Source organism: Falco cherrug, chromosome 3 (genome assembly GCF_023634085.1).
Source record: "Falco cherrug isolate bFalChe1 chromosome 3, bFalChe1.pri, whole genome shotgun sequence".
Classification (NCBI taxonomy): Eukaryota; Metazoa; Chordata; class Aves; order Falconiformes; family Falconidae; genus Falco; species Falco cherrug.
Window position 1 is genome coordinate 118687470 of NC_073699.1, and position 26723 is coordinate 118714192.

A 26723-nucleotide genomic window follows, 5' to 3' on the forward strand; every position below is an offset into this window, starting at 1 on the left:
CGGCACACCCCGGGGCAGCTCAGCCCAGTGCAGGAGAGATGGTGCCCCAGCAGCCTGGCTAAGGCTTCAAAGTCCTCGGCCTTCCCAAGCTTTGCAAGCCCAGCCACATGTTCTGCTGCTGGCACTCAGCATCTGCAGGCATCAATCCTCTAGTGCCGGGAAGGTGAATGATGGCATCACGTAGCATCCCCGGTCTGCCGCAACGCTTTGAGATCCCAGCACAGAGTGGGACTGCAGTCAGCAGCACCCAGAGCAAACTGTGCTCCAGGAACAACATGATCATTCACCGTGGCTTGGACAAGATGGATAAGGCCCCAGAGGAGCAGATGCACATTCTGTTTTGCTTTGACAGCTTAAATGTCATAATGCCATTGCAAACCTGACCATGGCATACATTATCTTACAGTGTTTATTCAGACCACCCCAAAAGCACTGGCAATAAAATTAAATATTTCATGTGATGTTATTTGGCTGCTGCGCTGCAGGAACCAAGCGCAGCCCCCTCCCACAAACCTCTTGCCGCAAGATGTAGCAGGGGTGGTGAGGGTGGGAGGCCTGAGCACCAAGGGGGGGGCTGCCCTGTTCCCTGCACACCCCTCGATGGGGTCCACGTCCTCCCCAAAGCCCTGCCTGGCTCTCCAGCCCCACAGCAAGGAGCTTCCTTCCCCACCTGGCTTCCTGGGAAGGGGATGTGGGAAACGATAGGAGCAGCCCATGTTTCTCTGAGGTGTTTGTTGGTGGGAGCTGGGCTTCTGGAGAAGAACCAGTTCATCTTTGGCTGGCGCAGAGACCTGCGCTCACATACTTTCATTTCCATGCCCGTACTGCCCTGCTCAGCAGGTATTTTTGCTGCTGACCCCCAAAAGCAAAGGTTGCTGCCTCAAGCCCCTCACACGCTCCTGGAAGAGCCGGCACACACATTGATCTCCCTGGGAAGGAGCACTGGGACCTTTGTTACAAAACCAGTTTTTCAGAGATTTCTGGCTTGGGTGAAAACACAAGTGGTCCCTGGGGTGGAGACCTGTCCCAGACCAACAGCGAACGCCCCCCTGTAGCTGGGAGTGAGGGGGCAGATCTCGTGTTGGGGACCTTCATGTTTGGCATGTTTGGCAGAGCAAAAACATGTTTGGCAGAGCAAAACACCAGCACAGCTGGATGTGCACGTGGTCCTTAAACTGGGAGGCTGAAGAGTAGCAGAAAGCTGCCTCTGAGCACCCCGCGTCCGCGTGACCCCCAGCAAATGCTCTGGCCGTGCTGACCCAGTAACAGAACCAGGCAGCTGCTGGGACAGTGTGTGTGCAGTGCCCAGTGTGACAGGCCTTGGCACTACCTGGGACCTCGGGGGACAGCAAGCTAAAGCGAGTAATGGCTCATTATCACCACTGGTGCTTAGTGGCCACCTCCTGCCCATGAGACACTCATGGGTTTGCTTTGCTCTCACCGGGCAGATGAGAACACTCTTAGCAAAGCTGGACAGAGGGAACAGGGCAGGGGGGGATCCGGGCAGGTCTCAAGCATCTTGCAAGGACCGTTCAGGTGCTTGCAGGGCTCTGAGCGTGCTGCTGGCCAGGACCCCAGGGCTGGAAGGTGCTGCCTGTGCTCCCGGCGGAGGGTGCCAGGGTGGAGAAGCTGCGGGGAGCTGCCCCACGCCCGGAGGAGAGAAGCGGCCAGAGCTCACCTTCGGCAGGGACACGCACAGCCCCCAGCACCAGCCACAGCCGCTCGCTCTTGTCTGCTGCGAGATCCCTCGGCCCCTTCCTGGGCACCGGCTGGGCTGGGGGGGGTGAGCCCAGACTCGGGCTGCCTCGGCCCCCTGCCCCAGCCCACCACATTGCCACCAGCCCAGCTTGCCAGGCCTGTTCGGTAGCAGTGGGGCAGCTTTGCCTTTTGTTTTTCCTTCCCTTTGTCTGTCAGCGTTGCAGGTTTCCTCGGCTCTCTCATTTTTGGGTGGAAAAAACAGCTTCCCTCTGAGCTGCCTCCAGGGAGCATCATCCCACTCGCCCCACAGTCCCAGGCCCGCTCCTGGCCCTTCCCGCCTGGATTTTGCACAGTTTCACCTCTTTCAGATGAATAAAGACTTGACATTATACGGACTAGACGAGCAAGGGATGTTAAGAATGAACTGGAACATAACTGCAAAATACAGCATGTCCAATCCAATTTTTCCTAGCAAATGAAATGGATCTGGTGGAAAATAAATACAGAACTTTCAGGAGCAGCGTCCTTGAACAGCATGTGAGGGGGATGAAGAGATTTGAATAGATCAGCCCTTTACACCTCTGCACATCCCTCCTCCCTCCCTTAAATGCCATCTTTAATAGAAATAAATTAGAATAAATGATCAGCCCTTGCCTCCTAAAGACAGGTGGCAGGGTAATATTAAAAGAAATGAATAAAAATTCATTTAATGAGCATTGTTAATTAAACCTGGAAATCAAAGAGGTCTGAGTTGTGGGAATTCAGAGGAAAAATGAAAATGAAGGGAGCTGTAGCTCGGGGCAGGAAGAGTGGAATTAAATTAAATGCAATGTGGGATTGTGTTTGTTAATGTCGATCACACATTGCGGTGCGTTACAGTCGGGGGGTGACGGGGTTGTTCTCCGCTCGCACACAAATTCCGCGCTGACACCAATGGAAACTCCTGCGCAGCAGCGGGCAGCCCGCTCCCCGCGGGTGGCACGGTGAGACCGCGGGGACCCCGCGGGGCCACGGCCACCCCCAGTGCGGCCACGGGTGTCCAGGGGTGCGCGTGTGGGGTGTGCGAGCGTGCGGGTGCCCGTGCGGGTGTGCAGCCCCCGGGGGGGTGGGGGGTGGGTGTCGCTGAGGAGCCCTCCGTGCCGCTGGCAGGGCCGCCCCGTCCGTCCGCCTCGCCCCGCGCGGTGCCCGGTGCTGCGGGCCCGCCTCGCCCTGCCCCGGAGGGAGGGCCCAAGCAGAGGGCGAGGGAGGGATGGAGAGGAGGCGGGAGGGATGGAGGAGGGAGGGATGGAGGGCGGGGAGGCAGGCACGCTGCCTGTCATTGCTCCTCGGTTTCCCCTGGTTCTGTCTCGCCCGGCGCCCGCCCTCCCGCCCGTCCCCTCGCGGGGGGAGCCAGGCCCGGAGCACCCCCAGACACTTCTCCCTCTCCCCCAGGCCCGGGCTGGGGCTCCCTGCTCCCCCTCGGGGAGGAGGGGGAAGCGCCACCGGGTGACCCCCGGGCTCTCCCGGCAGGACCGGCCCCGGGCCCCGCTCCAGCCGCCGTCGGGCGGAGGTTGCAGCTGCAGCCGGGGCCCCCGCTGCCCGCTCGGGCTAATAAAGTCAAACCGTAGAGCATCGCCGCGGTCCCGCAGCCCGCCCGCACACACGGGCCCTCCCGGCCCTCGGGGCTCGGTCCCCGGCACGGCCCGGGGCGCCCCTCGACAGGGCTCTCAGGCGGCGCGGCCCGGGGCGGGGGGGACCCGCGGGTGGCACCGGCGGGGGGAGAGGTAGCGACACCTCACGACACAGGAGGGGGGCCGCCCGACGGCGCGGGGAGCGGCACCGGCCGCGCTCCCGGAGGCGGCGGGCTCCCCTCGCCCCCCGCCCCAGCCGCCTCCCGCCGCCGTCCTGCTGCGCCCGACGGCCGCTGTCGGGAGCCGTCGGGAGCCGTCGGGAGCCGTCGGGGGCCCCGCGGGAGCGGGCGGCGCGTCCCCGGCCCCGCGCTCTGACGCGCGCTCCCGGCGCGGCGGGCGCGCCCCCGCCGCTATAACTGGCGTGCATGGAGTCGGGGCCGGCGCAGAGGAGCGGGCGGGCGATGGGAGACGCCGCTCCGGCGGGATAGAGGGGCGGAGACGGGGGCACCCCCGGGGCCCGGCCCGCCCGGGGCTCGCCGCGGGCCCGCACAGATGCTAGTGCACAGCTACCCGGGCATGGTGAGTGCGGGCCGGGGGCGGGCGGGCGGGCCGGGCCGGGCCGGGGCCGGGGGGTCGGGGCCGGGGGTCCGCGCCCGCCTCACCGCCGCTGTCTCCGCCGCCGCAGGACCGCGCCGAGGGGCTGCCCGGGGCACCGGCCGGGGCCCGCCTGCCGCAGCTGCCCGCGCTCAACCAGGCGCCCTACGGCTCGGCGCCGCCGCTCTGCCACACGCCCGCCGCCGACTTCCAGCCGCCCTACTTCCCTCCGCCCTACCCGCAGCCGCCGCTGCCCTACCCGCAGGGCCAGGAGCCCGGCTACCCGCACCTGGCGGACCCCTACGCGGCGCTCAGCCCCCTGCACCAGCACCAGCAGCCCGCCTGGCCCCCGCAGCGCGGCCGGCAGGACGACGCGGGGCTGCTCTCGCCCTCCCACCGCGCCCTGGGGCTCGACCCCCGCCGCGAGTACCCCGCCGTGCCCCGCCTGCTGCACGGCCTGCCCGACGGCGGGCACGGCCTCGCCGACGGCCCGCTGGGCCTCCACGGCCTCGGCCACCACGGCATCGAGGACATCCAGGTACCGGGGGACGGAGGGAGGCTGGGGAGGGTGTCCGGGGGAGACGGGAGCAGCACCCCGGGGACCGATCCTACCGCCGCCTGTGCGCCCCGGGGCGGGAGTGAGGGGGGTCCCTGCGGGCGGGACGGGACGGGCCCTGCGGCGTCCGTACCCCCGGGCAAGGAGGGCCGCCGGGCCGGGAGCCCCGTTACCGGGACTTACCCGTGCCCTAACGATTCCTCGTGACCTGGTGCAGCGGGTGGACCGGGTCCCGGCCGCGCTGTCCCCACGCCCTGAGCGGCCGGTGCCCGTCCGCACCGGGAACCGCCGGCTGACGGCTCTTGCTTCGGTGCTTTCAGGCCGTGGACGACGGCGGAATGAACCTGCTCGATCAGTCCGTGATCAAGAAAGGTAAGAGCGCGGCGGCACCGCGGGACGCGGCACCGGGCCGGGCTCCTCGCCCCTCTTCTGCCCTCGAGGCTCCCCCGCGTCGGGTTCCCCCCGCGCCAGCCGTCCCGCGGGGTCGCTCCCCTCCCGTCGGGAAGGGCTCGCCGCTGTCCCCGGCCGGACTGAAACGAAAGCGGCGGGTCCCGGCGGGCCAGCGCGTCCGCCCGCCCCCGGCCCGCCGCTCCTTCCCGGGACCGGTCACCGAGGGGCCCGGGCGGGCGGCCCCGGCAATCGGGGAGCCCCGGGAACCAGCCCCGCCGGCGGCCGCGGACAGTTCGCGTCGGAAGTCTCCGGGGATGCCCCGGCGGGGCCCGGCGGCAGTTCCCGGTGCCCCCCGGTCCCGCCGCCCCGGGCCGGAGCCCTGCGCCCGACGGCAGGGGAGGCATCCGGGGCCGCGCACTGCTCCGCACCGCCCCGGGCGGGGGAAAGCGCTGGCCCACGGCGAAGCGGGCCCGTTCGGCGGGGCTCGTACCGGGGGGAAGGGGACGGTTAACGGGGGCGAGGCGGTGGCGCGGCTGTGGGAAGCGGCGCTTCCCGTCCCTGCGGCCGGGTAGCATCCCCTACGCGCCCCCCGCCTCGGCACCAACCCGGGCCGGCGGGGGGACCCCGTCTGCGGCTCCAGAACCGGGGCTTTACCCCGGGGACGGGCGGGGAGGCCCGGCGCTCCCTCCGGGGGGCCGCCGCGGGGAATAGGGGCTGCGGGCAGGGGTCCCGCACGGTGGCCGGTGCCCGGCGGCCGGTGCCCCCCCGCCCGGTGCCCCCCATCGCCTCTCCTAATTTACTGCCGATTCTCCTCCACCTGCTGAACTGCCCCTCTGCTTCCAGACAAAGCCCCGTGCTTAAACCAGCTCAACTCCGTAAAATATTTTTCTAATAAAAACTTCACCGGGGCATCGCTGGGAGCAGAGGGGACGTGAGCGATTTATGCGGCTGCTCGGGGCCATAACTCGTATGAACTATTCAAGCGCTGCTCTTGGCTTCTCCCCGCCGGTTTTTACAAAAGGAAAAAATACGTGGCTGGAAAAGGCGTGTGGAACCGCAGCTCCCCGGTGCGGGCTCCGGCAAACGAAACGGCGGCGGCCCGTGCGGGCTGGACGGGGGGGGGGTAACGGGAGGGGGTAACGGGGGCAGGCCCGGTGCCCCCAGCCCAGCGGGGTGCGGGGTCGCTGGGTGAAAGGCCGAGCGCCCCGGGGGCCGAGGGGGGGCTGGCTCCGGCGAAACGCCGCCGAAACCGGGAGGTTTTAGGTCGCCGGCTGCACCCGGAGCTCGCAGCGAGCTTCGGCCCCGCTCCCGGCCGGGGGCCGCTTCCCACTGCCTGGCCGCAGCCCCGGGAGCTGCCCAGCCCCGGCAACCCGGGACAAATATCCCGATCGTGCCGCTCTTCCCCCGCCGACATCGCCTATCGCGATCGTTACTCGCAGGAGGGAGCCGCGCCCGCGGTGCGTTCCGACCCCCTTTCCGTGGAAATTGTTATTCCAAGAGCGCAGCTTCATTACACGCGGCCTTTCAGTGAAGCATTAATGACCGTAATTATTTTAGCTTTAATTAGAACACATGAGAGGCGTTCCATTAAATATCCTTGCCTGAGAAATGGTTGCCACAAGCTGCGGGGTGTGTGCGCGCCGGCCGTGGGTGCCGAAATGCCAGTATTTGTCTGGAAGTTGGGTTGGAGTTGCCGTGGGTTCGGATTTTGGTTTGATTTTGGTTTGATTTTGGTTTGATTTCCCCCCTTTCCTTTTTTTCAAAACGCGCCATTCCTTCGAAATTTTCGTCTCCCATCGGGAGGATTTGTTGTTGTTTAGTGCCAGAGATCCTCTAGTCTCTTTTATTTAAAAAAAAAAAAAAAAAAAAAAAGGAAAAAAACCCAGCTAAAAGTTGGGCTTGTGGCTGCAGTCGTCTGCAGCCCCTCTGCTCTTCCCACTCTTGCTCTTTCCACCGGTTCTCTTGTTTTTTGTTTGGTTGTTTTTTTTTTAAATTATTATTGTTTAATTTTGGTGTTGGTTTGGTTTTGTTGGTGGGGTTTTTTTTTCCACCCTCCCTGCTGTGTTCGGCATAAAGATGCAAACTACCTCTGGGAGAGCGCTCGGGGTTCGAGAGCGATGCGCTTGCCAGGGTGCCCCCATCTCTGCTCGGCACCCCAACCCCCCCCCCATTTACCGCAGCAGCTGAGAAATGGACAAACTCAAAGCATCTGTCGGGGGCGGGGGGGACACGGGCGGCCCCCCCGAGCAGCCCCCGGCCGGGCCGGTCGCCCCGGTGGCCCCGGGGAGCGGTGCTCGGTGCCGTGCGGGTCCCGACCTACCGGGCGGTGTGTTGGAGCGGCAAGCGCCGCTGCCCTCCGCTCGAATGAATTACTTTGCAGTCTGCTTTATTTAAATTTTTCACACATATATATTTTTAATATATAATACAGCGTCGTTCTTACTTCCCTGCCGCAACGGGGGCGAGCGGTGAGCCCAGGGCGAAGCCTCGGACCCCGAGGCCGGAATGAATTACACTCGAATAAAATAATAATAATAATAAAAAAATAAACGGTTTGCAGGCAGGAGGTGTGCAAATGGACGGCAGGGGATTCTCCCCGTGGGGAGGGAGGGTCAACGGGAAAAAGCGCAGTTTTATCATAAATCGCGCCGAGATTCTCAAATACTGCACCGGGGAGGATTAATCCCGGAATTCCTGACGGGATGGCCGTCGGACAGAAACCTGATATAAATCTGTGCATGTGAAAACAGATAAATCTCTCCTTAATTAGTTACCGAGATACTGTTGTCCTGGTTCAACAAAATATTAGTCACCTGCCCCAAATCCCTGAAGCCACCTTTTAACTCCGGTGCTCGGAGGCGCTTTTCATTCCAGCCGAGCGCGGGGACCCCCCGTCCAAAGCAGCAGCAAACGGGCGGCCAGCAGCCCCCGGGGAGGGGCTCCGGGGCCGGGGGGATGTTCAGGAGATGGGGGGGGGGGGGGGGGGGGGGGGGGGCAGGAGCAGGGAAGCAGGGAGATGGAGGGGACTCCCGATGCCCCCAGCCGCCTGTTTGCTCTTTTCCCCGTTTCCTTCTTCAATAAACTTCAAGGCTCTCCGCAGTTAATATCGCGACAGGGGATTTTAGGGGGAGATCTGAGGGCTGATACGGGGTGGGTGGTGGGGTGTCCCGCGCCAGCAGCTCTCTCCCCCACACACCCCTTTTGCTGCAGGTAGCTTCGCATGTAGCAAGTGGAGGAGGAAGAGGGGGGCGGCCCGGGGGTCCCGCCGTGGCGGGGGGTGTCCGGGCTGAAATGAGGTGCTCCCGACTCGGTGCCCACCGGTGCTTTCGGGACTGGCCCCGGGTCATTGTTCCCGTGACCAGCCCTGAGGTGGTGGTGGGGCTGGGGCTGGGGTCCCGGGGTGCTGGGGGGGGAGGCAGCGCTGGGAAAGGGAGGACGAGCTTCCCCCCGTACTGGCGTGACAAAGGGGGGATATATTTAGTTTAGGAATTAAATGGATAAAATCTTGGACAGGACAGCAGAGCTTCTGTGAATAGCCTTTGTATATGCGTGCGTTCGTTCTCCCTGTTTTTCACAAGTATTTTAGAAATGGGTTTCTGTATCTTTTTATTTAATTTTATTTGTTTCGGTCTTGTTGGGTTTTTCCCTTTTTTTTTTTTTTTTTTTTTTTTTTTCCTCCCAAGCACTTATATAAGACCAGGAATATATTTGACTTGAAAACGGTAAAATGAACCCTGAAAAAGTTTAGTCGGGGTCTCTGGCTGCTTTAGGCTACAGCAGCTACAGGCATTTTCTGCTCTGTTCACCTGCTGCCCTGGTGTTTGGATTCCTGGGACAGCTACTCATGGCTGGACGTGAATCCCACCAGAGAAATGCCTGGAGACTCCCAGCAAGCCCCAAGCTGGTCCTGCTCCTTCCCTCGGTGTGGCGAGGAGAGGGGGATTTTCTGTCGATGAACTCCAGTGTTTTTGCCACTGTGCTCAGTAGCAAAAAAAATCCTGCAGCTTGGTCATAAAATAAGGAGGGGTTTTATTGCTTTGACATCCTTTCAGGATCAGCGGAAAGCTTCTGCCAGAGCCTTTTTATTACAAAGAAAAATACACATCTCCTTCCCCAGCACCCGGGGGCACGCTGGGCACAGGAGCAGCCTGGGGTCCTGAGAGATGGGGCCCTGTAAGCAGCAGGAGCGGGGAGAGCCGCAGGGGCCTGCGCACCCTGCTCACGGGCAAGAATTTTGGCTGTGGCATTTTACAACCTGGAGTAGAGACAGAGCAGGGTGTAGCCCGCGTGGGTTCACGCCGGCACTCAGGCATGCACGGCACACGGGCGCTGCATGGAGAGTGGGGATCGAGCTCCCCTGGCTTCACGTTGAGGCAGCAGGATTTGGCCGCTGCGCTCTCCCTTGTGTTTGTGACTTGTTTGAATTTCCATCCGAAGCTTTTCAGCTGCTCCGGAGTGGCAGGGCTAGCGTTTCTGCTGAGGAATGCGGACCTGTTTGGCTGGATGCTGGACAGATGGATGGAAAGCTGTGCCTCAGAGTGCTCCGAGCCCACATTTAGAAATATTGCAAGAAGTAGCTGTCACTACTAAAGAATGCAGCAGAGGAGGGAGATTAAGACCGAGAGCCTCAGATCCACTTGCCACCGCACGCGAGCTCCAGGTTTGGAAGCAAAAACTCCCCGTGGGCTTCATGTGTGGGGCTGCCGGTGGGACTGGGGTGCCGGCGTGGCTGCAGCGGTGCCATTTCTCCTTTGTTTCGGTGCAGCGAGGAATTGAGCTGTAAGAAATGCCGCGTGAAGCCAGATGTGGCAGGGGAAAAAAAAAAAAAAAAGTCATCCTGAAAGAATAGTAGATTAGATAAACATCATTTCCTGTGACGAGCAAAGGTAATAAATGAGGTCATCCCGTAAAACACCTGGGGCTGTGAAGACACATCTTTTATAAGACTGTCCACGGACGTGGGTGGAGGTGCTTGGACTCCAGTCAGATGGTGCTGAGCTCGGCCGGCAGAGCCCTCCCGGCTCTCTGCAGCTTTATCTGTGGCGGTAGTGTGCCTGAGTGGGAAAAGGGGCTCACCTGGGACAAGCTGGGTCTTGACTGGAGGCTTTGCTGTCTTAGCGCTGCTCACAAAGGCTTCAAAGTTCAGACAAGCCCTCGCACACACCGCGAGATACAGCGTTCATCAGAACAGTCACACCGCCCGATCCGGGCACTTCTCCCTCGCGCACACAGGCGTGTGGGGCAGGAACACCTACTAATCAAACAGAGCAACTTAAAAGAAAGTTTTTACTCTGAACTGCATCCAGATCACCATTCCTCCATTAAAATTATATTTTTAATGCCCTATAATTGCACCAGGATAAAACCAGGTGTGTGTTCGTGTGAGATAACACACGCGGGTACCGGTGAAGGCGCTGGGCTTTGTCTCAACCTCCCCACTGCCTCCCAGGCATGTGTTATCTCCAAGTTTCATGTACCTTGTCGTGACTTACTGTTTAATTAGATGTTTTTAAATGAATTCTTTTTTCTTTGTTAGAAATAAAGAGCAGCTCTTAAAGGGTAGGTTCAGAAAAGCCAGCTTGGGTTGCTATTCGGCATGTGGCTTGTGAGTCAAAACTACAGCCCTTCTCCTCCCGGAGATGGAGCCCAGGTGAGGTTTCTCCATGGGACGGCTCCGAGTGAGGGACCGTGGATGGGATGGGCTGGCGTGGAGCACCTCTACCTCCTTTTCTGGGGCTGCAGGATAGTTTTGCAGCTCGGTGGTTTGGCCGGTGCTCAGACCCTGCTGGCCGGGCAGGGCTGCAGCCGTCCCCACTCGTGGGCAAAGGGGTCACCAGGGGCCGTGCTGTCCCCAGCCACCCCTGGTGCTCCCTCTGTAATTTGAAGAGCTGTGTAAAGGCATTAAAGCTTCTGGGGAAGAGCACAGCACATGCTTCCATCCTTCTGAGCGGCGGATCGCTGCCATGCCACAGCCCCAGCTTCCACGGGGACGGCTGTCCGCCGGTGGGCTGGCAGCAGGGTCAGCAGGAACAGCCTCAGCTGGGTGACACGCACCCTGTGGTGCTTGTCTGCACATCAGCCCCACAAGGGAGGTCTTAATTCTGAGATCTTAATTCTGTAGATGTGCCAGACAGCCAGCGTGTGACTCACCAGGGTCCCACAGGCACCCACCCATGGCAGCACCAACACAGGCAAGACCCACGGGGACCGGTTCATATGCCTCCAGCCCAGGTCACACCGCGTCTGCAGCAGAGCAGAAGCAAATGTAGACCATTCCCCCCCATTTAGTAATATTCCAAGATATGTGATCTCAGAAAAAAAACACGTTTGCAATCTGTCTTAATTATTTGAAGAGCCTGAACGAGGCTCTCTGAAGTCCTAGACTAGCACCCTAACCACTAAACCATCCCACCCTTTCCTGTGTGATCCGAGGGAATTACTCATTCTTGCTGTCCTTCCATTTGTTTGTTTATTTTAATTCTTAATGGAGGAACTAATTAGCAAATGTGGATATAATGCTTGAAGCTGCTACACGCTCAGCTCTCCTCTCTGTGCCTTGTCCCATACCCAGCTCTGCTGTGTCCGGGTATCGCCTTTGGGTTGGGGAGAGGTTAAAGTGTTGTGACTTGGTGGAAAAGAGCAGAGAAGCACCAGGGAGTGAGGAGGAATTGCTAGAAATGAGACCAAGCTACCCATTGCTATTAAATGTCCCAGAATACAGCTTGCCAGCAGCTGAGGAGCCAGGGCAGCTGTCAGCAGGTTCACCTTTGCAGCCGAAAAAAACCATCGCAGCTCCTGCAGCGCGTGCTTGGGATTCCAGCCGGGCCGAGCTCCCCACCCTCTATCTCAGGCATTTATCTGGCATCAGTCACCCCAGTGCCGAGGCGCCAGCAATCGAGGGAGCGGGTCAGGCCCTATTCCCTCTGGACTGGTCAAACAGGTCGCAGGGAGCAAGCGGTGTCCCCAGTGAGGTGGCTGTGTGGGGCTGCCATGTCCCCAGGGCTCCCTGAGAGCCCCGAGGTGGCCCCGTGGGGCTGCAGTCCCGGGGCTGGCGGGGTGCGAGCAGAGCATCCCACCAAGGGTACGCAGGGTTGCTTCGACCACAAGATCCGAGTTAGTGAGAGATGAGGGCAGTCACTGAAGGAACGTCATCAGAGAGCTTGTAGATGCTGCAAAAGCTGCGCCGCAGTCCCCTGTGTGCAGATGTGCCCCGCACAGCTGGCCAGGCTCTCCTGACGCTCTCTCTGTGGCTGGTAGGGGTTGTTTTGCCCAGGGGAAGATGTGGACGTTGCTCCTTCACTGTGGTGGCTCCTGTGCCACCGCAGAGGTGTTCCCCGGTGTGTGCCCAGGCTGCAACACGTCTGCTTTGCCCGGCATCCCGCCAATACGCAGGGGTTAGAAGCCCAGGGCATCTCCCGAGCAAGGAAAAGTATTGTCTGTGGGATAGTGGGCGAGCAGCACCTCTCCCCAGTGATCCCCGGGTGAGCTGGCGATGCCGGAGCAGCAGGTGAACCGACCCGCCGGCACTACTGCGGTCTGAAGCTCGGATCAAAACCCTCCCGCATGCTCTGCGGATTGGCAGCAAGTTCTATACGAGGAGAAGTGTTTTTCTATTATTATTATTAATGTCTAATCTTTGCTGAAGGGTCTTTTGCCCTTCAATGATCTAAATACATTTTAACAAATTGATAACAACATCACCGTGGCTTACATGGGATCCGCCACCGCTCACGGAAGACACTGCATCTTTGTTCTCCCTTTTTAGATTATGTAGATCCAAGCCGCACAAATTCAGCGCTTCTATAGGGAATACAGGGAAAACCTCTCAAGCATGTTACTGTAAAATGGATTATACTGTTTAAACACATAAAGATCCCATAGACTGGTTGCCAAAATGTAATGGGAGTTTGTGCTGCTAAATGAATAAACCTGTGATGGTTAATGCTACAGGGCAGAGCAGCGGCGGGTGTGCCAGGCTGGGTGACTTTGGAGGAGAAACTTTCCTTGGCATCAGCACGGAGCAGCACAGGTTTCCAGTTCCTCTGGCTTAAATCCTCGGGCTCTCCAGCCTCCCCTTCCAGTTCTTGCCTTCCCAACACCTGCGTGTTCTGTGCTGTGAAACACGCGAATTCCAAGCAAGCAGAGCTACGTAGGTCCACCCAAAGCAGCTTGTAATTGAGCTGAATTTTAAACAGTTGTTGTTTTCCTAACGTAAAGAGGAAAGGGATTAGCTTCAGATTTGGAAAAAAAAATAATTTTGAAGCAGGGGGAGTGAAATAATCTGAATTACCCCATTAAACTGACTTTTCAAATGAAGTCGCAGAGGTGGGAGTGAAGCGCAGCGGTAGGAGGGGATGGGGATGCTGCTGCACCACAGCGGCTCTTTCCACAAAAAGCAAAACCCATGTGCAATAAATACCTGCAAATCCACTTCAACATTCAAAAGCAGAAACCAAACCCTTTCTCATTCATTTCTGGCAAAGGTTCGAGCATTTGGGTTTCACTCGTTAGGAGGACATTTTAATCACTGATATTTTCTGCTTTCCTGTGGGGTATTCTTGAGGTTACTGTCCAGGCTTCGACATCAGAGGCTCCCCAGACAGCACAGCCCAGTCCATAAAATGAAGCACAGCAGGGAAATGTGTGGAAAGGCACAACAAATTGTTTGTGAGCGGTTTCCAAAAAATTTCACAAGCTATTCTGACCAAGCAGCACATCTGAGGCCGAGTCATTCCCAAACAGTAAAGCAGGGAAATGCATGAGCTGACATGAGCAGACCACTTGCTAATCCCCTTCCCAGTCCTGAGGGAGCACAGGGTGCTTTTGTGGCAGGTCTGAGTGAATTTTGTGATTATATTGATTGGCCATTCCTACCAAGACACAAGGTATTAAGCCGGTACTGTCTCTCACCGAGCCATCGTGTCTGCTGGTCTGGGGTGGCTGAACCTTCCTGCCCCATCGATCTGTCCCCAAGCCCCCCAGGAGACACCTGCGGTGACACATGGTGGCAGATACTTTGCTGGGTAAAACAGAGGCACAGAAAGAAAAATGCAATTAATATCACATGGCACCTTAACATTTAGTTTGTAACCTAATGTATTGATTTGCATGGGAAACAAACTGTTAAATACAGGAGCTTTGCATAGGCATGGGACCTCTCCTGATTAGCTTTCTCATGGGAATAATTTGAGGCTGTGGAGTTGTATCCCTGCTCCCTCTCTTCTCGCGAGGGTCCAAGATCCATTTCCCTATCAGGACTCGGCAATCTGGAAAGCCCAGAGATAAAAACAAGATTCTTTCCATCCTTCCATTTGAAAAGGCCTCCGAGCCGATTACAGCGTTTCCTAGAGAGGCTCTTTGACATGGGGACTCGGTTCAGGTTGTGCATTCAAGATAAAGAAAATACCTGTATAATCCCCTCTGGGAAGAAAGGATAATTACAGGCTGCAGGTTTGAAATATAGCTGATGGCACTGACCTCCTTCCTCGGACCATCAATAAATACCTCTCTGCTGAAACACCAGGAAATCGAAGCAGCTGAACTCCACAGCACCTCCTCGGTGAAAAAGGGCTTTTCAAGCGGTGGTAGGAGCAGCTGCCTCTGGCTTACACCCACACGCAGCTACGTCTGCCTGTATATATCTCCATCTTATAATTTACATCAGAGACATTCAAACGAAGGTTAGATTAGTTCACTGAAGGCCCCTCCTGAAAACAGTAATCCCTCGCCTTGCTGGAGCACCTTTCACCAGGGGCTACGCACAAGCACCCACCGGCCAGCACCCCCCACCGCTGCCTGCCCGGAGAGGGGCAGAGCTGCGGGGACACCCAGGGAACACAGCCCGGGGGGCTCGGGGGCTTCATCACTGGGCTTGCAATATCGTGGAAGCAAAACCTCAGCAAGGAGTGGCCGAAAGAGGTTTGCCCAGGTGTCCCCTTGCAGGGCAGCACAGCTCAGGTCTCCCACAGCTTTACTGGGGGGCTGCCCTGAGCCCGCAGCAATGCCCGACGCAGCCAAGCTGAGCGGTGCATGGCCATGCATGGGGACCGGGGGGGGGCTGAGATGCTTTTGGGGTGGCTGGAGACAGTGCTGTACCTGAAGATGAGAGATTGCTTTGTCCCAGGTAGTCTCCTAAAAGGATTAACCGATACGGCTTTAAAATGCAATCTAAACTAGCACACTCCCACTTTTGAAAGAGATGTTGCAACAAAAGCTCCAATATCCGGGGACTCTACGTGGCTGAGGAGGAGGATTTACCTGTAATGTATCTAAGGAGAGAAGAAAACAGACTTGTAAGACGGGCAGAGATTTGCATGTTCCCTCTGGACTTGTTTTTTCCCCCCTTGCAGCACCCCAAGCTCCAGCTGGAAATGAAACTGAGCAAATAACACCATGATAAGCAATTTCATTTCCAAGTACCACAAATTTTCCTGCTTACAAATCATTTTGCAAGCAGGTAGCACATTTCTCATATGGAAATGAGTCAGTACTTTGTCTTTTTGTAGGTAAAGTCTCTTTTTCCCTTAAAACCAAAAGCTGACGGTGTGCAGTCAGCCCCCAAAGCACGGTGATCCCACAGCTCCTGGCAGCACCCACGCACAGAGCCTGAGCCCAGGCTGCAGATACATTTTGCACTGAATATTTACATGTAAAAGCATCTGTTTTCAGGAATGATTGTGGTAGTTTCAGACAGAAATGTTTGTGAACGCAGACGGGGAAGGGAGAGGCAGTGCAGGAGCTCAGGGACGGAGCATCATCACCCCAGACCATGAGGCAGCAGAGGCATGGGGCTGTGGGTCAGTCTGGGCTGGAACTCAGGGGGAAAGCTGGAGATTCTCCGATACTTTCTAGGTTCCTAGGCAAAGGCCTTTGAAGAACGGGTTTCTTTTCCTCCATATTCTTTGTACCTGGAACCTAAAAGCCGAGGGACCCGCCTCTGCAAACCAGAACAAAAGCGTCAGAAGCTTTATGCTTTATCTTGGGGCAGCTCGAAGGCACCAGGCTCCTTACTCCATCCACTAGACTCACAACTGAGCCATCATCAGTTCAGTGGTGGTTGTTTCTTCTCATTCATGCTTCTGCCCAGTATCTCCTGAAAAGCCCTCCCAGAGACCAGGCTGTGGCATCCCATTGCTCCTGCAGCATCGCCGGAGGTATCGGGCTCTCGTGTTGACAGGGGTTGCCTTGCCATGGCATGCCTGTCTGCACCTGCAGGGACCATCATCATGTCCTGTGCTTGGGCACTGGACTGACTCCTGGCTACATTTACCACCCAGGGACTTCTCACCTGGAGAAATCCTTCATCCAGGGAGCACTTGGCAAGTTTTAACTGGGTATCACAGCATCCCTCCCAGGTGGATGATATTATCTCCATTTTGTTGCTGGAGACAGTCAAGCCCAGACCGAGGGGGTGACCTGCCCAGTGTCATAAAACAATTCCCTGGCAGAGCAGGGAGCCGGCTGCAGCCTCCCCCGGCTGCGGGGACACAGCCACACGCAGGGTGCTCTCCAGCTCAGGGAAATCAAGGGACGAAGCCTTTGGTGTTCTTTGAAACCAGGATGTGTTTTGAAATTGCTTGCTCTCTCTGAATCAGGGGTTTTCACGCCACAGCAAAAGAGTGGTGAGAGTTTCATCACCTGACAGCTACACCCAGGGTATGTTTAAAAGACAAACTAGACCTGACTCAGCATGAAAAAGGCATCTCTGGTGGGAGATCCCAAGCCTCGTGGGTTCAAAGGGAAGCCAAAGCCACGTGTAACTGCTGCGGAGCACCGACTCACACGGGAGTTTGTGTCACGCTGCTGCTGCTGCTTGATGCACACATGAAACACATAATGTACTGGAAGCGGTACCTGCCTCGCAGCGTTCAAGGCAGCAGCGAGATGCCGAGCCCCATGGAAATGCTTCCCGTGATGTTGTGCCACGAGGATCGTTTCCCTTCCCGCGTTCAGCGAGGCACCGTACACCGATTATCGATACGCTGCCATTCTCCGCTTCAAACTACAAAAGCATCACGAGACAAGACGACTCTGTGGCAAACAACTATTTCACAGCACTGAAAAGAAAGTCTGGAGTTACAAAACTGGAGGCCATCCTTAATCAGTTTTCTATACCGCGCTTCCTAACACTTGGGCAATAGTTAAAACCCAGGTTGCTTGGAAAAGCATTCCCACAGACCGGGAGCGTGTGCATTCAGGTCATGCCCACAGACCTGATCTTTGGTAAATCATTTAACTTGTTCTGTGCCTCAATTTTCCCCAGCTGCAATAACGAGCCAGCTCACACAGGCACTGGGAGCGAGTTAATGACTGAAGTGGCTGGTCCTGTAACCAGCACCGGGCTGGGGATTAGCAACCTGTGAAGCTCTTTGAGGTCTGTCCACATAATCTTGTTTCAACATCAGTTTTCCCTTTCAAATCAGATCCCTCTGACCCGTGTGCCATGCAGCCCCGCAGTGCCTGCCTGCGTCCAGCCCAGCTGCAGCATCCCCACAAGCGGAGGCTCGCCAGGTCCAGATGCTTCACTGGGGCTTTAGTTTGCGAAATCTGCAGCCGAGCTCACCTCTAGGCGAGGAGCCGAGCATCAGCAACAGCAATCAAAGCCTTTTGGATTTCTGAATTAGAAGTAGCAGGATTACTGTGAACTAAGCAACCCTCCCATGGGGAAAAAAACTCTCGGGAGGACCTGGTAACTAAAGAGCAAAAAAACTTTAGGGAGACAAAGTGAAGCAACCAGGCCCCAGCGACCGAGGGGGTTCAGGGAGCAGACTGAGATGTCTTTTTTTGACCCTTCCCCCATGCAGACACATCTCCATTCTCTCCAGTGTCTCACCCCACCAGCACCATGCCCAGGGCTTCAGTCTCTCCCCTGCTGTCCCCAGCTCCCCAGGCAACACTAACCCACGTGGCAGCTCATTATCTCAAAAGCCCCCCCGCCAGTCTTTCTGGCTTGAACACGTCTCCCAGTAGCACAACACGGATGCTCACCCTCTCGCTCCACCAGATTTGGCTGCGTCTTTGCTACAAGGCTCCTGCTCAGAGGCCACCAGCACCGGTGGGTCTGGCTACAGCTCCTGGCTTTTGGGAACAGATTTCCCCCAGCACTGCCCCAGGCTCCCCAGCTCACCCTCTGTTCACCCATCCATCCCGCAGCTCACAGAGCTCATGTGCGAATTAGGAAATGAATTTGGAAATAATAATAATAGCAGACAGCAAAGATAGACATAAGAAAAAAAGACCGCAAACTCCCCAGGAGTTTTGTAAACTGTTGCTAGAAGACTGGTGGCCTCTTGTTCCTCTTTCTTTGTTGAATCAACCCAAACACAGCCTTGCAGAGGAAGAGGCAGCCTGTGCCCTGCCTTTTACAGCTTCCTGGGGTGGGGTGGCCCAGCTGAGCCCTGTCCCACTCATCAGGCCTGGAGGGAGGGGGCTGAGCACCAGGGCACCAGCATCTAACCCTTCCCTCGTCAGCCTGCGTGATGCGTCGGTCCTTCCCCGTGTGAATGAGCATCTCTGGGGTGTGTTTCTGCCGCAAACCCCATCCTCCGCGGTCAGGAGCAGGAGCTGAGCCTGCCCACGCCGATGCCGTGGGGATGAGCAGGGTGAGACCAGCTCACTGAGAGCAAGGTGTCATCCTGCCCCCGTGCCAAGCCTGAACCCAGGGCACCTCAGAAGGGACGAGCAGTGCAGTGACACCCACGTGACGGTTCTATTCCCAGCTGCAAAGTGCCGCGTGGGGCTGGGGTCTGTGCCTTGCCCAGCTGCTCCTCCGCTCGGGCACAGCGGCACCGAGTGCCTCCCACTCGCGTCCTCAGAAACCTCCTGGTGAAAACCCCGTTTTTGCCCCGTGGCTGGGCCGAACCCTGGACACGAGGCTGTGCGAAGCAGCACGTCGTGCTTCCCAGCGGGGCCAAGCGCCTGCATGCACCCCTCGTGGTTTGGAAGGGTGCCGTGGCTCCCGCCCGCGGCGGCAGCGGGTGCAGGGGGTCGGCGTGCTGGCGCGCCGGGGCGCTGGGCTGTCGGCTGCGTGCTGTGCCGACCCGCGGTGGTCTCATCCTTCCTTCTTGTCTGCAGGCTGGCTCAGGTGCTCCGATCACCTGCTGCTTGCGGGAACGGGAAAGCAGCAACTGAAGATCGAGGGGGACTTTTGGTTTACTCAGATGACAAGAGACAATTTTGGTTCCCCAAAAGCCAAGGAAACAAAGCTGTCAGGCTTTAATGGTAGCTTGTCTCCCTCCTGCAGCATGTTTATGGGCAAACAAGCTGCAGATCAGACCAGGCAAACAGCAGCAGGTGAGGCCAAATAACAATCATTAATAATTAATGGCGAATGTGGCTATGTTTGTTCTTGTATTGAGGCAACGTTGTCTAATGGATGAAGCACTGTTACAGGACTCAAGAGACCAGCTCAGTTTCCAGCGCTGCCGCTAACCTCTGCGTGATGCTGGGCCAGCCGCCCGTTCCCTCCCTCCCTTGGCACCCCCTGCGCCCCGCCGCTGAGGGTGCCAGCTCTCCGTGCCACGGGCGGCCCTGTCCCACGCTGGCACGTGCCGAATGTGCCAGGGCTCTGGCCTCGGCTGAGGCCTCGAGGCAGAAGAGCAATGCCAATGTTCACCTTCTGTTCCGGGCGCCCGGTGCTGCTGCCTGCACGGTTTGCTTGTGGCACGGAGCAGGGCTGACCTGACCGCCCCGGCATTAACCTTGGCAGCGGAAGGCTCTGGGTTACAGCCTTCAAGGGGATTTGTTTCTGACAGTAGCATCATGCCAGTGTGTGTTTCAAAAGTGTTGTGGTGTCTCCATGCTGTGCATCAGCATCCATCCGTGCCTTCCCAGCCCCGCACGCTGCCGGCGCGCGTGGGCGACTTGCATTGGACAGACCTCCAGCCCGGTTTTCCGTAGGCTCTGGTGTTTGCCTCTTCCCCAGACGCCGTGTGTCACGGGCATGTGTGGCGAGGCACGATTCCCCTCTCTCCTGCATGGCTGCCCAGTCCCTCGTGTGTAAGCAGGTCCCAAGCCACGCATGCGGCTTGAATGCACGCCACCGCATGATCTCAGGCATGCACAAATATGCAAGTAAATAAATTATGCAGAGCTCTTGGTGGACAGACAAAGTATATGGTACTACAAGCAACACCTGCTCTCCAGGGGTGTCTGGTTTGGGGGTGGCCCTTGCTGCAGCAGAACCCACATCCGCCGGGTGCCGGGACCCGAGGTGACACACGCCTTGGCAGCAATGCATGGATGTTTGTAAAACATGCTCTGACTTTTTATTTTAAGGGTGTCCCCTAGAGACAAATATAACCTGTTCTGGGACTGTTGAAGAAAGCTTTGAAGTTGCTGCTTCCTGGAAATAGCTCTGGTTTCCTACGTCTCATGGTGATGTTCCCCTATTTGTTCTTCCCTGAACATCCCTCAACCAGGCTCCAGTCCTGGCAAATGCCGGCACCGCAGCTGCTGACTCCAGCAGGGCACCAGTGCATCCTGCCCTTCAGTCCCCTGACTTTGTACAAGTTTCACGCTGAGAGGAAACTTCACGTACCTTAGCTCTTTTCCATTCATCTTTTAGTCTTAAAACATTACCCATTTTTATGTAACATGTGCTACTTTTTTATTGCCACGCTAACAAGTTGTTGAGCTGTATTTACAATATGCTGATTGTAAGCACCCCCTAATAGGTTCAGTCTATGTACCCTCCCCAATTAATTTTCGGGTTTTCTGTTTCACTTTGGGCATGTGTATTTCCTTTATAAAACCTGCATCTCGCCCTGGTATTCGTTGCTGTGTTACTCGCAGGAACCATCTGAATGTGCATTGTGGAACAGTCATTACCAAGGAACCACAAGGCGTGCCAGCGCCGGCATGATCTGGAGCGATGGCATTTGCAGTCCTCTTTGGATTCTTTCAAAACCTGCTTTTTTTCCAGAGTTAAATTGGTTATTAATTTCAGAACATAAAAGCCAAAGAGATTTGGCACAAGTTTCAGCCACAGTTTTAACCTATAAACCTTTATTGCGTCTAAGAATGTTTCTTACTGGAATGACGTATGGGAAAACCGTGCCCACCGTGCCGGGTGCGATGCCACAGGCCCGATGCGGCGCTGCAGTCTGACCTCTTGTGTTAACTGACTTTTACCCATTAAGTAAAAGGAAGTTTGTGCTGGATTAATTTGGCTTGATCTTCTCAAGCTTCCTTTAAGCCCGGGATGAGGAAAGTTTAGGGCTGTGGCTTGTTGTGGGGCTAATCCCAAAGCTGAAGTCAAAGCAGCTCTTTCCCCTGGTTCCTGCGGGCACACAGGGGCAAACGCAGCTCCCGGCCACCCCAGCATCTCCCGGGTTTTACGCAGGGTGTGAAGGATGCAGCTTAGCCCCGTTGAGCCTGTCCGGTGGGATGCAGAGCTGGGCTGCAGCCGTGATCCCGTGCCAAAGCCGGGAGAGGAACGGCACCCAGGGCAGCATGATGAGCCAGCGCTTCGCCCCGCCACCCCACCGCCACAGGGTGCCCAGAGGAGCCGGGGAGGGGAAGCTGGTCACAGGTCCAGACAGTGATGCTGCGGCCAGTCCTCAGCCTTCCAGACCAGCCCAAACCCTTGGGTTTAATTACAGCAGAGCTGGGAGGCGTGGGAAAGCAGGCAGAGCAGAGGCCAGGTTTCTTCCATTGTTTTTTTCTTTCTTTAGTTTCATCACCCCACCTCTCTTCTTTTATTGAGGAAAATAAGGAACTAACTGAGATATCCCAGCCAGCCATGCTGACGTCTGCGGATGGCGGACGGGTGCTGGGGGCTAGAAAGCTGCCAGGAGAGTCACCCAGCAGCTTCCTTGGCTCGGGATTCTCTCAGCCATGATCTCCTCTTCTTTCTTCCTTCCTTGTCTCCCAGTGCCCATCCCCTCGAAGGCCAATGGCACCACCATTTCCACCCTGTCCATGAACAAAGATGGCCTGATCGGAGGGGTGACAAATCCCAACGAGGTCTTCTGCTCCGTGCCTGGCCGTCTCTCTCTTCTCAGCTCCACCTCCAAGTACAAGGTGACCGTCGGGGAGGTGCAGAGAAGGCTCTCGCCCCCCGAGTGTCTCAACGCCTCTCTCCTCGGCGGAGTCCTCCGCAGGTAAGCTGCTCCTGAGAGCCCTGGGACAGCACAGGGCTGAACATGGGAGGTGATGCTGAAGCAAGCTTTGTGTTCAGCACCACCTCTTACACCTCAGGATAACAGACGGGAGAAATTCGGGTGGGTGGTGTATTGGGGAATAGCATTTTTGTTGCTTTTTCTTCTTGCCTTGCAAACCTAAAAGCTTAAACTGGGATTAGTTATAGTTCTTTTAACATTAATTACATCGTCATGTTTTCCTCCCTCGTTTTCTCTTTTCAGAGCAAAATCAAAAAACGGGGGTCGGTGTTTAAGGGAAAGGTTAGAGAAAATCGGACTAAATCTACCTGCAGGAAGGCGCAAAGCTGCCAATGTCACCCTGCTGACATCCCTCGTGGAAGGTAAGAGTCGCTTTCCACTCCCACGGAGGCTGGGAGTGCCGAAACTTCAATCCCTTTCATTTGCAGCTTTCCACAAACAAGAACGCTTAAACCAAAGTATGCAGCAGCCACCACCGAGTGAGACTGGAAATATCCCTAAGTCTCCGTGCTGATCCAAGCACGTCTGTCTGCTGAAACTCAGACATTTCTGTCGGACCAGTCATAGACCATGGGGAAAAGGCATCCGCAGCCTGAACGGGGCTGCGAGCTTCCTTGCGGCTATAGCTCAGGGTACCGTTGGTTCCTGCGAACTAGCGCTAATAACGCTTAGGTTCACAGAGACCAAACAGAAAAAAGCTTGAACAAAGCTGCCAAGGATTTAGCAGCTGTTCCGTACCACCGTGCACTCAGGGCGCGACTCAGGCGCTGCCCACCGTGCCGCCCTCGGCCAGCATCGCCCTGTTCTGTCCGGGCTCCATCACCATGCTCAGGTCCGTCTCTTGTCCCCCGTGAGAAGGAGGTGCCCCGTGTCGGAGTCCTGCCCTCCTCCCTGGGACGGCAGGGGACAAGCGAAACCTGGAGGAGATGCCGCACAGCTCTGAGGTCTTGCAGGTGGAGGTGAAGTTTGTAGTAGCTGTCCTCGGGGCGTGGCATTAAGGGCTAAGCTACGGAAACCGCGCGGCAGGCAGCGCGCAACCTGCCTCGATGCGTGAGGTGCCCCTGCTTAAAGCCGCGTGTTTATTTGCTCCCCTCCTACTTCTCGCGCTATGGAAAGGATGATGTCCCCACCGCTTCTTGGGAGAAAAAGGCACGGGACGCAAACAAATGCAATGACAGCTCTGACTCCCTCCGAGCTTTGGAATCCATTGTGTTTGTACCCAGCGTGTTGGAGGCAGCTGCCTGCAGTTTCTGAATAGAAAATCATCTCCATTGTTGCCAGCAAATTAAATGACCCGCTTCATTAGGCGGAGGTTGTTACTGAGGGCAGTTGGTTCGTGCTGAATGAAAGGCTGATTTCCATTAAAAGAAAAGAAAGAAAAGAATGAAAGAAAGAAAGGAAGGAAGAAACGTACATTTTGATTTCAGGTGGCTGCTGATGTTTTGGTTACTGCTTACCAGCTCATAGTAAATAACAGAGCGGTGCCGTGTGTGCTTGATGGACGTAATTTCCTCTTGCACGTAAGTGTTATGGTACTGGGAGATGCTTCACCCAGAGGAAGGTGCCATTGCATTGTCACTGCTCAGCACGCAGAAACTGGCTTGTGCCCCTATGCCCCAGGCACCCTCTTTCTTGGACATTTGCTGTCTTGGTTTAATTTGTTTTCTCCCCTCTGCCTCCCCAGCATCCTTTCATTTAAGAAAACCCAACAAACACTGGGTGTTTATTTGAGTGCTAACGATATACTTTTTCTTACGCTGATCCCCTGCCATTCCTATAGATGGAGGAGAACGGGGAGCCCAGGAAGCACCACAGGGGCTGCAGGTAGAAACGCAGCTTCCTTCGGGAGCCCTCGCCACGTACACCAGGCACTTGCCCTCCCTTGGGCACCTGCTCTGTGAGAGCAGCTCCTGCAGGGACCCAGGAGAGCAGCAGGGCTGTATTTCAACTTCAGGAACATCCTTAAGCCCTCAGAAAGAAGCGTGCATCAGACAGGCTCCTGCGGCCCCTCTGCCTGCGGTGGCCCGTGCCCCACGAGCGCTCTCCTCCCCTGGACTCTGCCTTGCGTGGCTGTGACACCGCTTTCAAAAGCTCGACTGCCTTGTCCCTTCCGTCTGCGACCTCCCCCAGCCAGCACCGAAATTGCCTTTGAGACAATCAGCCGTGTAGCCTCTCGCACACTCACGGAGGAAATAAATCCTGGCTCCAGCCTGGGCTCTCGCCATGGGGTCCCGAAGCCCTTTTTTAGTGTCACAATGACCATTTTTCAGCAGCTATTACTTTCTGAGTGTTTTTTAACCTATAGACAACGGCAGTTCTGATTCTCTAGGTTTACCTTACTTGCTCCTTTGGAGGAGGAAATGAAGTGGAGACGGAGTTGAAGAAGGAAATGAAGAGATGTTATAAGGGAAGCACGGCCAGTCCCCATAATGTGGCTTCACAGACTGAGCTCCGGGAGCTGGGGAGACCGTGGTGGGATCTAGGTTAATGCTATTAGGATGGATGGCTTAATACATATGAGCAGCAGGGGGGCAAGTCAAATTAGCTCTGCCTGCCCGACCGGGATTTTGGGTGTTGGGCATGATCAATTGCCATCAGCTCTGATTATTTCCACGGGGACGCCTGGAGATGGATCAATTCCATCAATGGGTGGGCATTTCCACGGGGTGATGGATACGCTGCCTGCGCGTCCAGCCCGAGGGCCCTTGCTCGCTGCGGGAGGATGTAAACCTCTTCCTTCTGCCCGTTTCTCACATCCCCGTTTTGTCTAGCAGTCAGGGACTAAGGTCGCTTTTTCACCCTCCAGCCCCTGTTTAAATCTCAGCTCAATTTGGAGAGGCCAAGCAGGAAATTTTGGAATAAATAGGGAAAGAAAGATGCAGCAAGGGAAGCACCCAAGTGAGAAACATCTCTGACGTTCTGCCCTTCGGAGCAGCAGCCCAGAGTCACACCTCATCCTGCTCTAACACCAGCACCATCTTAATGCTTTTTTAAAAGCTGGCAAAAGAAGGAACCAGCTTCAGTTTAGAGTTGACAGTGGTTCATTTGAACCTACGCAGACTAATTGCCTGACAGATGAGTATAAGAAACTCATAGTGGTGTCTCTGCACCGAGTGGAGAGAGCTCTTGGGTGGCAATTGAGAAAGTGCTCCAGTCCCAGCAGAAATCAGCCCCACCAGTGAGATGGCTGAAGTTGCCACAGAAAGCGCTCCCCCTTCCACGCAGGTGTTGACACAGCTTGTTAATCTGTCCTGCTCACAGGTGAAGCCGTTCACCTGGCTCGGGATTTTGGGTACGTGTGTGAAACGGAGTTCCCAGCCAAGGCGGCGGCAGAGTACCTGTGCCGACAGCACTCCGACCCCACGGAGCTCCACACCAGGAAAAACATGCTGCTGGCTACCAAGTGAGTACAGGTGGCAATGAGCCACTGGTGCGTTAAGATATCCACAGCCCAGAAGGGCAGCATTAGCCCCAAAAGCATACTCTTCTGCGGGGAAGAGATGGTCTCCCGTGCTGCACACAGATCTGAAAGATATGCAGCAAGGTGAATAATCTACGTGGCTTGAAGGGCTTGCTCCTGGCCTGGGAGAGGTTAACCTAAGCCCAGGGAGCACGTCGACATTGCCACAACGTGCCCCTTGGAAGCAGCAGCAGCAGTTGCACCAGCTCTGACCCTGCACCCAGGGGCTTTCCCCGGGCTGGAGCCCAAAACTCCCGGCAGGGAGGCAGCCGCTCGGGCAGGGAGCAGGGCAAGGACCCCCAGACACACCTACACCCCTGCAGCTTCCCAACAGCCTTTCTAGTAACACAAACCTCTCTCTTTCAGGCAAATCTGCAAAGAGTTTGCAGACTTGATAGCCCAGGATCGCTCACCGCTGGGGAACAGCCGCCCCTCCCTCATCTTAGAGCCCGGTGTCCAGAGCTGTTTGACTCATTTCAGCTTGATAACCCACGGCTTTGGGGGCCCAGCCATCTGCGCAGCGCTCACGGCCTTCCAGAACTACCTGGTGGAGTCCCTTAAGGGGCTGGATAAAATGTTCATGAACAGCACAGGGAACGGCCACGCAGCCGGGGACTCCAAAGCGTCAGAAAAAGAAGTGAAGCATCGGAAATAACGTGCTGTCTCCCTCCCTCTTCCTGGTGGGAGCTTTTCCCGGTCACTATAGATAGCACTGGGGGGGGGAAAGATGATCCAGTGCACTGTTTTCTGAACTGCTACATTTGAACTTGGATGAAACTCATAAAGCAAACAAAGAAAAGACAAAAAAAAAATTTAAAGAATTTAAGAAGAAAACAACTCTAATGGACGTAGTGAGATTGAGAAAAAAAAGCCAGGTTGATGGCTCTTGGGTTTTGCCTTTTTTTTTTTTTTTTTTTTTTTGATTGTGGATGCAGGAAGCCAAGTCATGTGCAATTTTATTTTGATTCGTTTTTTAAAAACCCATAGTGAAATCCTGACATGCTCCGGGAATTTGTTGCAACTGAAAAACCAAGAAGAAAGAGCAAAAGCCTCATCAATGCAAGAACCAGAAGCATGAGCAGCAGAGGGCAGGGAGTTGGATCAGTGGCTGTACCTGGATTTATCAGCTGGTTTTGACAGGCAAACACACAGGAAACCTTCCCATTTCCCCAACTACAGCCCAGTCCTAAAGCCAGGCCAAGAAAAAAAATTGCCAGCAGAACTGCTTGGGATTTAAAGCGGTTTCAGACTTCGTTTACAGTTTTCAAAGTGAGACTCGAGGCGGATTTTCCCCC

The 26723-nt window shown here is 56.3% G+C and overlaps 1 protein-coding gene across 2 annotated transcripts; it reads left to right on the top strand.

Moving 5' to 3' along the window:
* Positions 1-3748: 3748 nt before the first annotated feature.
* TFAP2E (transcription factor AP-2 epsilon) lies at positions 3749-26319 on the top strand. Of its 2 annotated transcripts, XM_055705322.1 has the most exons (8): positions 3749-3887; positions 3994-4440; positions 4779-4830; positions 18922-19140; positions 21722-21950; positions 22212-22330; positions 25230-25371; positions 25795-26319. In XM_055705322.1, the coding sequence occupies exons 1-8, from the start codon at positions 3861-3863 to the stop codon at positions 26081-26083; spliced, it is 1524 nt and encodes a 507-aa protein (XP_055561297.1). In that variant the 5' UTR covers positions 3749-3860; the 3' UTR covers positions 26084-26319. The 2 variants fall into 2 exon arrangements, with proteins under 2 accessions (XP_055561297.1, XP_055561298.1); XM_055705323.1 differs by lacking the exon at positions 18922-19140.
* The last annotated feature ends 404 nt before the right edge of the window (positions 26320-26723 follow it).